The sequence below is a fragment of the Babylonia areolata genome, chromosome 9, assembly GCF_041734735.1.
Source record: "Babylonia areolata isolate BAREFJ2019XMU chromosome 9, ASM4173473v1, whole genome shotgun sequence".
NCBI lineage: Eukaryota > Metazoa > Mollusca > Gastropoda > Neogastropoda > Buccinidae > Babylonia > Babylonia areolata.
Window position 1 is genome coordinate 36,651,434 of NC_134884.1, and position 13,111 is coordinate 36,664,544.

Consider the following 13,111-nt stretch of genomic DNA (forward strand, 5'->3'; position numbering starts at 1 on the left):
GTGCAGCCATCATGTAATCCCAAACCAAATTGGACCTCCATAGTAGCATCCACCTCCTCCTCCTCCTCATTCTTCATCATCAATATAAACAAAGAAGTCCCAAATTCTGTGTCTTTATGCCCTGCTGTCATGGTGACCTCATTTTTGATACCCTCCACTTCAATGCTTGGGGTGAGTCCTGTCAATGTTTTCAGTGTCAGCAAATTCATGGGGTGCTGTTGGAAGAACATGGTGATAGTTTCCGCTCTGTGACTAAGCCATTATTGTCATCAGTAGGGGGCTTAATGATGGTGTCGTAAGTATGCTTAATCAGAACAGACACCACTAAAAACCACCTAAGTGACTCAGCTGCAGTGCAGGGTCTCCTGGTGTGTGGCCTCCTGGCAACCTAATATCGATGGCTCCATGCGTACTCGTGCTGCCAACGCTGGGATTGTGACAAGACTAACCTGGGTGTGGCCATGTATGGTGGGACTTGCAGTGAGCGGTGTGGGAGTAATGCCACTGAAACGGCACAGATGATGGGGCAGCAAAAAAAAAAAAGGGGGAAAAAAATACTGTGAGGATGCAGGTTCAACGCCCATCAAAGGTGGGTTTTTGGGGTGATTTCAGCATGCCAAAAGCTCAAATGGGAAAACTGGGAACACACATTCCATCAAGCATCATCCAATTCACCTATGTGTCTTAATTTGGGAGTGTTGCTCAAATTTCCTGACCAGCATTGCAGCTATCTGTCTCCTGAGGCTGGTTGACGCTATGTATAATTTTTTTTATCCTGCCTTTCCATGTAGTTTTAAACCTAAATGGACCACTGCAGGAGCATCGTCCTACACCTTATCATCATTCATTTATCAAAAATAGAAAGGAAAAAAAAAAGCACTAATTTCCATGGCTTGCATGTCAAAATGACAGCAGTCAGGGTCTCCTCTGGTGTGTGGCCTCCAGCCAACCTTACATCAACAGATCTCTGTGGACTGCTGGCACTGAAACTCCAGCTGATGAACCTGGATGTAACTGTGTATGGGGACTCAGTATGAGCAGTAAGGGGATAATTCCACAGATACTGGGGCAGACAAAAAGAAAAAGAAAAAAAGGGGTACTCTCTGGAGATCTTTTCTTTGCAGACAGCATATGGTATAGCGTATACCATAAAAGATCAATAAAAAAAAAAATATATATATATATATATATATATATCCAATAATTTAAATGACACTGATTTATAAACAACGAAACAGGTGTGGTTTGAAACTTCTAAGTTTATTCACACAAACAGGTCACCAATTTACAGACAAGGAAATATGTGTGGTTTGACACTGCTGAGTTTATTCACACAAATGAGTCATAGAAATATGTTTCACTCCAACAAGTGAAACCACAGGGTATGCAACCTGACTTTCATTTAAACACACAAAAACGATACATGTCATACATGAATTGTGCAACAGGATGATTTGTAATACATAAAATTATTCACCATAACAGGACATACAAAACCAAAAAATTTCAACAGGCAACTCACACATCCCATGAAAAAAAAAAGAAAGGGATACATCATATCAGAAATGCACAATTATCAAATCCAGAAAAAGACAAAAAAGAAATATATTCAAGGCTTTCTAGAAAGGAAGAGAAGACAGAAATGGAAAAGACCAGAAACAAAGAAACGGCATAAAAGATAAAATGCCTCACGCAGAATTTCCAGAAGATGGAGATACTGCTTTTAACTGAAAGAGCCCCTGGCATCCCCACGAGAGTTACAGAACCAATCATTCTGGTCAGCTGACAAGAGACTGAAACTTGCATGCTTTTTTTTCTTATTAGTTGGGTTCTTTTTTTTTTTTTCATGTCTTTTCAGTTGTGTATAATGCAGACATGTTTACATTGGTATGACTTGTGTGGAGTGCCAGCTACAAGGTTTTTTGTTTTTGTTTTTTTATGCTAGAAACAGATTAATTTTTGTTCACAGCATCAAATCCACTTCAAAAAGGAAGCTTCAACATGACATCTACACTAAGCATAACAATATTTCTTCAAAAATGAGTGAACAGAGGAAAAAGTTTCCTGTCAAACACACATACACAAACACATACACAAGCCTCTGCTTATATACTTCTTGAAAAAGTCCATGAAATAAAAACATGAACATTTTACTAGCCTCTCCCTCCCCTTCCCCTTTCCATCAACAGTTTATCCAGTCTTCTGTCTGCATGTAGTTTTGTGTTTCATCCCTCTGATTCAGAGATAATGCTTGTGTGAATGTCTGGTGCAAAAGTGTTTCGATCTGTATCCACACAAGATACAGCACTATAAAAATACATATATATTGTTATTGTCATTTGTTACTGTCGGCGTGCAGGTAACAATTTCCAACAGGTGTTACCGTTGGAGTCTCTTCATTTTTCTCTCCAACTTTTTGGCCTTTTTATCATCCACGGGCTGCTCTGGGGCTTCTGCAAAGAACCAGGGTCCTAACACGTTCACCCACAGCATGTAAAAGGCTCGCGCTGGTGCCTGCAACACACACCACAAACCGTCAGTCCACAGTTCACACAGGGTTTTCATCACAAATTTTTTTAAACAGTTTCTTGTAGTGTGGCAAAATGGTTAGCATTAGAGATTGAGGACTGGGAGGAGGCAGGTTCAAGCCCAATCAGAGGAGGCTTTTTCAGCCCACAGCCAGCTCCTTCCCAGTGTTGAGAGCATGCTTTGGGCTTGAACAGAAAGACTGGGACCACATGGTCAAGGGTCATCCACTTTGCTGATGCCATCTTAGGGTGTGTTGCTCAAATTTCCTGACCAACACAACAGGTGTCTGTATTTCTCAAGCCTGGATGACATTGGGATATATTATGAGAGTACAGACTTGTCAAATATTCCCAAACCTAAATGGACCCCCAATAATATGAAATCACCTAGCATGAACTCTCTTAAAAATGGAGAATGGCTGCCTACATGGTGGGATAAACACTGTCATGCATGTAAAAGCCCTCTTGTAGATACAAGGAACATGTGGTTTGCAATCTATGAATGGGGAAAAGGACAACATAAAACCTGCTGATTAACTGAAATACAGTCAGCTACTTTTCTAGGTCACAAAAACATTTCACCAACACAAGTCTGTTGTGCTGGCTCAGAGTTACGTACTCACCAACAACAGAAACAGCCAGAAGTAGTTGGATATAAGACTGAGGCTCTGCACGATCGTCGTCAACAGAATGATGTCTTCAGGTGCCTGTAAGTCACAAAAGGGTTTTGTGTAGTATTGCATTCTATTGCATTACTTTTTTGTCACAACAGACTTCTCTATGAAATTTGTCACAATGCAGCACCACCCATATATTTCTTTCTTTCTTTAAATCTTTTTTCAGCAAACAGAATTTTTTAGCAGAATTTTGCCAGGGACAACCCATTCAATGCCATGGATTCTTTTACACGCGCTCTGTGGGTTCTTTTGTTTGCACCGAGTGCAAACTGCACACAGGATCTCTGCTTATTGTCTCATTTGAATGGCTAGTACTCAGACCACCACAGAAGGTCTTATGGAAGAAGCATTAGAAGAACCTGGTACAGATACGGAACTCCAACTGGTGGACACTATCTTCTTAGGCGCATTACCACAAGGCTATCACTTGCTTCAGTCTCTGTGCATCATGAAGAAACCAATTCTCAATTCAATTTGCTTGAAAGATGAATGCTGGTGATGAAGATCTGCTAACCCCTAACATAACTTGAGTGCAGCATTTTCACCATTTCAGCGTAGCAAACCAGTGTCTGACTGAAGTGGAACAAACACTTAATCATGGTCCCACTGAAAAAAACAAAGAAATGAACAGCACTGACACCTTTTCCATGTCAACATGTCTGGAGGCTTTCATGTGTAAAACATTGTTCATTACGCCATGTGACACTCTGAAGTCGAGTCAACACACAGAGCATGGTTTGAACTCACAGAGGAAGGTCAAATACATGAGTAATCTTTGCTGAAATCTTCACTGCAGTGCTGAGTGGATGCTAGTTTCCCAGGATGGGAATGAGAGTTGGAATTTTGCATACTGAGTAAGGAAATTTTTTCTATATATACCCATACCAGGGAGGAAGGTGGCAGAATGGCTAAGACACTTATCTGCTAATCTAGTGTCCATGAGCGTCTGGGTTCAATTCCCACTCTCATCCTTTCTCCCAAGTTTGACTGGAAAATCAAACTGAATGCCTAGTCATTTAGATGAAATGATAAACCAAGGTCCCATGTGCAGACACACTTGGCGCAATGAAAAAGAACCCATGGCAAGAAAACTTTTGTCCTCTGGAAACATTTTATATAGAAGAAATCCACTCTCATAGGTAATTTTGTACTTGTAATTGTATTTCTTTTTATCACAACAGATTTCTCTGTGTGAAATTCAGGCTGCTCTCCCCAGGGAGAGCGCGTCGCTGCACTACCGCGCCACCCATTTTTTTGTATTTTTTCTTGCATGCAGTCTTGTTTGTTTTTCCTATCAAAGTGGATTTTTCTACATAATTTTGCCAGGAACAACCCTTTTGTTGCCGTGGGTTCTTTTACGTGCGCTAAGTGCATGCTGCACACGGGACCTTGGTTTATCGTCTCATCCGAATGACTAGCGTCCAGACCACCACTCAAGGTTTAGTGGAGGGGGTGTGGGGGGGAGAAAATATTGGCGGCTGAACCGTGATTCAAACCAGTACACTGAGATTCTCTTGCTTCCTAGGCGGATGCGTTATCTCTAGGCCATCACTCCACTAGGTACACAAGTATATGCATACACTCAAGGCCTGACTAGCCCATTGGGTTATGCAGCTGTCAAGCATCTGCTATGCAGATGTGGTGTAGCGTATCTGGATGTGTCCGAACACAGTGATACCTCTTTAAGAAAATGAAACTGAATTGAAAATACACCAGGAGAGACAGAACTACCACTCTTACTCTGCCATGCCAGCCTCCATGTTGAGGTCGATGCCGCTATCGACCAGCGTCCCTTGGTTGTACGTGGGCTGTGCCATGCTGTTCATGAAGTGGTAACTCCCCACCGACATGGATACGGCTGTCAGCGTCATCATCTGCCCAACGATTGTGTTTTGTATAATGAACAATTTCATGTCTTTTGTAAAGCACCCAGAGCATTTTTTCCACACAGAGTGCTACATAAGTATCCGTTACTATTATTAATGATTAAGGCTGAGAGGCTGAGAAGTTTGTTACAGGATGGTAGTGGATGGAACATCAGGTAATCTTTCTTTTTCATTTTTTTTCTTTTTAACTTTTAAGAAGCAAATTTAGCCAACTTAAAATATGAAATATAAAGCATTACAATTATCAAAATCACTGCTGCATAACATGACAGGTTGCTTGGTTGACCGAAAATAAAGCTTGACAATCTCAAAATCACTGCTGTACAAGTACTATAACATGACATTTTATTTTATTTGAGCCATCAGAGCAGGTAAATGATGTCAACACTATCCCTTTTGAAAAGACAAGTTTCTAGCTTATCACCTTTTTTTCTGATAAAATCAAGTCAATAAAATACAAATGCGTTATTAGGAAACACTTTAGTAAAGAAAATGAATGGATGCAAAGATGCAGTGTGTTACATTGCAGATCTGTTGAGAGAAAGAAATAACTAGTCACATGCACTATGCTGAATCCTTCACCGTCAAATTTATACTTTACAATATTAGAACAGGCTTTTAAAGCTACAGATATATCATAAAAAAGATACAATTACCATTACTTGTTCATTGAAAAGATGAACATTTATTTTCTGAATTACATTTGAGCAGGACTTCCTAGTGCACTGGATCTGATTTACTCAGTACAAAAAGGAATTAAGTTACACTATGATATTCTTTTCCGTGATAAGATAAGGTGTCGCAGAGGTGTCCAAAATGAAATGAGAAACTGGATGAACAAATTTAATGACAGGCAACTTTCAGAAAGGCCAAGAGTATCTATATGAAATTTAAATAACTAAATACATGCACACTTGTTCCACCCTTCTCCTAACTGGTGCTACCCACACACATCATCCAGTTCATTATACCACAACCCCTCTTCCAACTTCCAACCCCTCAGCCCCTACTCTCTTCTCCTCCCTTTTTTATTTAATCAAATATAACTCACAGAGAAAAGATGTCGTTTTGATGAACACTACACACATACCTTTGTCTCCATCAATATGAACTTTTTCCAATACTTTTTTTTTTAATCAAAATAATTGCTATCTTTTTATTATGAAAAAAGAAGATTAAAAGATCAGAAAGTGTAAGATTTCAGAAGTTATATAATCATGTATGTATCTAAGAAGACATACTATCAGATATTACACCTCAAATTTTTCTCACCACTGGAAGAGTTGTGAAGTTATCCCAGAAGAATATGAAATAGACTGTGAAGTACAAAACCTGTAACAAAAACAAAACAACGATAATGGGAGATTAAGAAGGAGAACTTGATGGAGATGAAATCAAATCATGGCACATAGGTAGAGCCTCTAGGAATAGCAGTATCATATTTATAACATCTATGATCAGAATGATATGTGTGGAGTGGCGGCCTAGTGATAATGTGTTCGCCTTGAAAGCGAGAGTATCTGAGTATATGGGATCGAATCCAACACTCGCAAATATTTTCTCGCCTTCAAATAGACATTGGTGGTCTTGATGCTAGTCATTTGTTTCATATGATAAACCAAGGTAAATGAAAATTAAAAAATCTGTATCTATTACAAAAACGAATATCATATTAAGGAAAAGGGAGAAAGAAAAAAAAATTAAAATAGAAAGAGAGAGAGTTGTTGGTGTTTTTTGTTGTTGTTGTTTTTTGTCATTTTTCTGCCAAGAGGAAAAATGTATTCATCTTTGCATTCAATACAGCTGCCAATTTTGGATCTAAAAATTGCAATGAATGAATGATATGATGCTTTGTGTGTGTGTGTGTGTGTGTGTGTGTGTGTGTGTGTGTGTATCAAACTAGGCAACACGGGATCCTGAGCAAACAGCACAGTTCTGACTTAATATATCACTCTTACCAGAGACACAGATGGGTAGAGGCAAAATAACAGAACTGTTATGATCAATAAACCACAAACCAATGCCTCACTTACATTGACAGCCAGCAGTATATTTCTGTAGAAGACAAGTGTGGACTTGTTCTCCTCCACGATCTGCTTCTGACCTCTGGTACCTTGTTTTCCTTTTGGCTGGAACATTTAACAATGCAACATACTTCAAACCAGAGCAACAGTAATAGCATTCATGTTTTCATATGGGTCAGCTCCACATCAAAATTCAAATTTTCCTCAAATTACAAATTTTTAAATCCAGCTGTTTTTTTTTATGGTTGTCATTGTGGCATATACCAAAGCCCTGCCTACCCACTCACATACTGATCCAGAGGAACTTGAAAAAAAGGGACACAAAAATAATGTAACCTTTTCTCATATCATATCAGTATCAAGGCGTGCAAGCCTGACAAGGCCTTTTGCCCGCTTGAAGTGGGGAAGAAAAAATTGAGTGCACAATGCTTGAAAAATCAAGAAATATGTAGATCAGTTTTGTATTTTATAAATGAATATCAAGATAATTTTTAAATGTATTCACTGTTCCTGCAGAAACCTCTTGTGACAAATTATTCCAAACATTTATTACTCTGTTAGTAAAGAAATGTGCAAATCTGGAAGTTTTTACTTAAACTTTTAATAGTTTGTAGGAATGGCCTCTTGTAGCACTGTTCTCATTCAATGTAAACAAAGAGTTTATTGTTCTGCTGTCATATAATCCATGAGTCATTTTATACATCTCTATTAAATCACCACGCAGTCTTCTATATTCTAAACTAGGTAACTGAAGTGCTTGCAATCTATATTTTCATAGTCCATATCAGCAAAGCCAATGATTCTTTTAGTAAATCTTCGTTGAACATTTTTTCAATACTGTCTATATCATATGTTTCACTAAGCCCGTATTCCAAACAACATTCCCATATTCTAAGACTGGCCTGACTAATGACTTAAATAATGGCACCATAATGTCCTTACTTTTACACTGTATATTCCCAACAAACATTCCAGTCAATCTATTGGCTTTTTTTTAATTTTTTTTTTAAAATGGTTTCATTAACATGAACATCAAAAGACAGACTAGAGTCAACAATGATTCCAAGATCTCTCTCCGATGAAGTTTCCTGCAAATCCGTACCATCCATATAATACTTACAATGTGGATTATTTCTGCCTACGTGTAAAACTTTACATTTATTGCTATTAATAAATTTCATTTGCCATCTATCAGTCCAGTGTACTAAATTGTCAACTATTCAAGTCTCATGGCCGGTTATCATCTTCGCAACCGTGTCTATTTAGCTGCCATGTGATACACACACACATTGGCCACAAAGATTACAATGAGACCTTGATAACTCCAATCGGCAGTCTGTGATGCTAACTACTTTCACATGATGGCTGCTGAGAGAAAGAAACAGACAGAGGGAGAGAGTTTCAAATCTATGAGATTGTTAAAACTGTGATAAATTTTCATTTTGTCTATAAAACTCTTCATCTGTTCCCTCACCTCTCGGTTCACACACTGTGCAGCGAGAGAAGAGTCTCGCACATGTAAAGCTCAGTAGGTGAAATGTGAAAAAGAAACTGAAAGTAATTCGAAGTTCGATGAATTGGAGCATCACAAACCAATCTGATTGAACTGATCAAGGAAATAACCTCGGACCAATCAACCAGTAAGGTGGATAGTTTCTAAAAATATTACAGGTAAAAAGCAACAACACTGGACTTTAATTACTATCAACAACGAATAAAAACACACGTGTCTACGTCGGGAAACAAACGAGAAGAAAACAATACCGGCATCTTGAGTCCTCCTTTCTTCGTTTCTGTCGACGTGAAGATTAATGTTTTCTTACCGGAAGTGCAATGTTGTTTCCCTTGTCTCGACTGACACAAACCAGTCCAAAAATTGTTCCCCTGGCAAGAAATATCCCTGGACATATATATATATATATATATATATATACTCCTTTCTCGTATAGTGTGTGTGTGTTTTGTGTGCTGCATGTGTGCAGTATACTAGTCAGGTCAGGTCATTAGATCTGCTACTGGTAACCTGTAATCCAGTACAACCTGTTCAGGGTCGGGTTGCCGACGACTAAACCGGCACTCCCACCGCTCCCTTCTGGGACTGGTGAGGCGGGTGGTTAGACACCCTTATGGAGATCCATAAAAGGGCGTTGGCTCAGGAGAGCCACCGACGGCCATCTAGCTCCACTGTGCTGTGTGCATGCCACACGCAGTTGGCCCCCGGGGTGTGTCTACCCATGCATGCGAAGTCTGGATCCAGCAGAATCTGCGGAAGAAACCTATCGGTTCAACGGAGAGGAAGGCGGTTACAGCAACGCACTGTGGAGTGCAGAGAGCAAGATGAGACACCGAAAGGATATCTTGGTCATCCACTGCATCTGTGCTCATCCTCCAGTCGTCTCGACTTAGTCTTGCCACTGGAAATTGGTGGACCCGGACGAGAGAGTGAGGTTGACGTTGCGCAACTCCTCTTCACTTTAAACAAACTCATTGCGCAAGTCATCAGTCATCCAAAATGACCTTTCATCCTTCATCATTTCATCACCCCCAAGTCCTGTGGCGACAGGCGAGCGACGAAACGACAGGTGTGGGTACACTGGCAGTCGCAGTCGCAGACCTGCACACAGGCGGCTCAGGCCATAGGGTCGTTCTTCGTCGACAGGAGCAGCGATGGAGCTCGGCAGCCGTCTGAGCGTCTGAGCAGCCCTCTTTAGGAATGCACTGCTCACCTCCCTGGCATGAGGAAGGGGCTAGAAAAGGTGCCCTAAAAATTGCCTGCTCCATATCACCCTGGCCAGCATACCGCGGCTGGCGGGGACCCTACATCAGCGGTCGAAACAACAAGAAAGAAAAGAAAAAAACAAGGATCGTTCCTCTCACCATTGGTGCTTGGAACATAAGGACTCTCCTGGACAGAGATAACGCGGACAGACCCCAAAGGAGAACGGCACTAGTTGCATCCGAACTCGCCAGATACAACATTGACATCGCAGCCTTGAGTGAGACTCGGCTTGCAGGTGAAGGCGAGCTCTGTGAACGGGGATCTGGTTACACCTTCTTCTGGAGTGGACGAGGAAGCGAAGAGCGACGTGAGGCTGGCGTTGGTTTTGCAGTAAAAACAGCACTTGTCAGCAAGCTAGCTGGAATCCCAAAGGGAGTCAACGATAGGCTTATGACCATGAAACTCCCACTGGCATCTGGCCAGAAGCACCTCACCATTGTCAGTGCCTACGCCCCAACCATGACCAACCCGGATGAAGTGAAGGCGAAGTTCTACGAGGACCTTCACTCTGTCATTGCTGCTATCCCTAAAGCAGACAAGCTCATCATTCTTGGGGACTTCAATGCTAGAGTTGGCTCTGACTACATCTCCTGGGATGGAGTGATTGGAAAGCATGGTGTGGGCCACTGCAACCCAAATGGATTGCTTTTGCTTCAGACCTGTGCAGAGCACGAACTGCTGATAACCAACACAGTTTTCTGCCTCCCTACCCGTAACAGGACGTCATGGATGCACCCTCGCTCAAAGCATTGGCATCTCATCGATTATGTCATCGTCAGGAAAAGGGATAGGCAAGATGTACGTGTAACAAAGACCATGTGTGGCGCCGAGTGTTGGACAGACCATCGCCTTGTAGTCTCGAAGCTGAATATTCGAATCCAGCCCAAGAGACGCCCCCAAGGCCAGAAGGCTCCAAAACGGCTCAACATCGCTAAGCTGAAAAACATCACCATCAAACAGTCCTTTGTGGAGCTGCTGGAAGATCGTCTGGAATCCGCCTCTCTGGACAACCAGAATGTGGAGTCTGACTGGAGGACCCTGCGTGAGCTGATCTATAGTACAGCTTCAGAGACCCTGGGACCCATGTCCAGAAAGCACAAAGACTGGTTTGATGAAAACTGTGATGAAATCAAGCAGCTTCTGGATGAGAAACGCCGTCTGTATCAAGCCTACCTGAGCAACCCAAAGTCCACATCAAAAAAGGATGTGTACGATGCCATCCGCAGGACTGTTCAGCAAAAGTTACGCCAGATGCAGGATAAGTGGCTGAGTGACAAAGCTGATGAGATCCAGGGATATGCTGACAGGCACGATATGAAGAGGTTCTATGATGCCTTAAAAGAAGTCTACGGCCCCACATCCTCAGGATCATCCCCCCTCCTCAGTGCAGATGGGAATACCTTGATCACCGAGAAGGAGAAAATTCTCGAACGCTGGGCTGAGCACTTCAACAGTGTCTTAAATCGCCCTTCCTCCATAAATGATGAAGCCATAGACCGTCTCCCACAAGTCCCCATCAACGAAGCACTGGACGATCCGCCAACACTTCTTGAGACCCAGAAAGCAATCCGTCTGCTATCCAGTGGCAAAGCACCTGGCTCAGACTCCATACCAGCAGAGGTCTACAAGGATGGAGGCACTGTGCTGACTGAGAAGCTCCATCAGCTGTACTCACTCATGTGGAAAGAAGAGACGATCCCCCAGGATTTCAAAGATGCATCTATCATTCACTTGTACAAGCGAAAGGGGAACCGGCAAGCCTGTGATAACCATCGGGGCATTTCCTTGCTCTCCATCGCAGGCAAGATACTTGCCAGGATCCTACTAAACCGCCTCACAGCACACCTTGACCAAGGTCATTTGCCTGAGAGCCAATGTGGATTCCGGAAAGAGCGCGGAACCACCGACATGGTGTTTGCTGCAAGGCAGCTGCAAGAGAAATGTCAGGAGCAAAATGCTGATCTGTTCTCCACCTATGTCGACCTCACTAAGGCCTTCGACACCGTGAGTAGAGAGGGACTGTGGAAGATCATGGCCAAGTACGGATGCCCTCGGAAATTTATTTCCTTGGTCAGCCAATTCCATGAAGGCATGCAGGCTCGAGTCCAGGACAAAGGCGAAACATCTGCTCCTTTTGCTGTCACAAATGGTGTCAAGCAAGGCTGCGTCCTGGCTCCAACGCTGTTCAGCCTCATGTTCTCTGCAATGCTTACTGATGCCTTCAGAGATGGCGATGTTGGAATCGGCCTAAAGTACCGAACAGATGGTAAGTTGTTTAACCTCAGAAGGCTTCAAGCAAAAACGAAGGTCATGACAGACATCATCAGAGACTTTTTGTTTGCTGATGATTGTGCCCTCAACGCTGGATCTGAAGCTGACATGCAACTCAGCGTTGACAAGTTTGCCACTGCCAGCAGGAACTTCGGCCTTACCATCAGCACGAGGAAAACTGAAGTTCTCCATCAGCCAGCCCCAGGGAAACCCTACGTTGAGCCCAACATCACAGTCAACGGTCAGAGACTCAGTGCGGTGGAGCGGTTCACATACCTTGGCAGCACACTGTCACGAAATGCGACCATCGACGATGAAGTGAACGTCAGGATTGCAAGAGCAAGTGCAACTTTTGGTAGACTTAGTGCAAATGTCTGGAACAGAAGAGGCATTAGTCTTGAGACCAAGCTAAAGGTCTACAGAGCAGTAGTTCTCCCCACACTACTGTACGCCTGCGAAACTTGGACAGTGTACCAACGACATGCCAAGAAGCTGAACCACTTCCACACAACATGCCTCAGGAAGCTACTGAACATCAAGTGGCAAGACAAGACCCCAGACACAGAGGTGCTCGCAAAAGCCACCCTTCCCAGCATCTTCACCATCCTGATGCAGTCCCAGCTTCGCTGGGCTGGACACGTGGCGCGCATGCCAGACCATCGGCTGCCCAAAAGGCTCTTCTATGGCGAGCTGCAACAAGGGAAGAGATCACACGGAGGTCAGAAGAAGCGCTTCAGAGATACTCTGAAAGTCTCTCTGAAAGCGTTTGATATCAACCCTGACTCCTGGGAGGAATCTGCAGTGGACCGTGACAAATGGCGTGCTGCTGTGCACAAAGGCGCCAAGTTGTGTGAGGCCAACAGGACTGCTGCAGCTGTTCAGAAGAGGCAGGCCAGAAAGTCACGGGCAAACAAGCTCCCTGACAATGGTATGCCTGTCTTTGTCT

General features: G+C 42.7%; 1 protein-coding gene across 1 annotated transcript; it reads right to left on the reverse strand.

The window, feature by feature from the left end:
* Positions 1-1,239: 1,239 nt before the first annotated feature.
* LOC143285849 (transmembrane protein 208-like) lies at positions 1,240-8,954 on the reverse strand. The gene is made up of 7 exons (XM_076593281.1): positions 8,880-8,954; positions 7,125-7,220; positions 6,364-6,423; positions 4,946-5,079; positions 3,861-3,864; positions 3,152-3,235; positions 1,240-2,514 (listed from the first exon to the last, which is right to left on the reverse strand). The coding sequence occupies exons 1-7, from the start codon at positions 8,883-8,885 to the stop codon at positions 2,380-2,382; spliced, it is 519 nt and encodes a 172-aa protein (XP_076449396.1). The 5' UTR covers positions 8,886-8,954; the 3' UTR covers positions 1,240-2,379.
* Between the last annotated feature and the right edge of the window lie 4,157 nt (positions 8,955-13,111).

What these genes read in the sequence shown, in the direction of transcription:
- LOC143285849 (XM_076593281.1), bottom strand. An exon ending in ACTTCACAACTCTTCCAGTG is followed by an intron (nt 5,080 to 6,363) that starts GTGAGAAAAATT and finishes ATCGTTGGGCAG; the next exon opens with ATGATGACGCTGACAGCCGT. An exon ending in TCTGGCTGTTTCTGTTGTTG is followed by an intron (nt 2,515 to 3,151) that starts GTGAGTACGTAA and finishes TGTGTGTTGCAG; the next exon opens with GCACCAGCGCGAGCCTTTTA.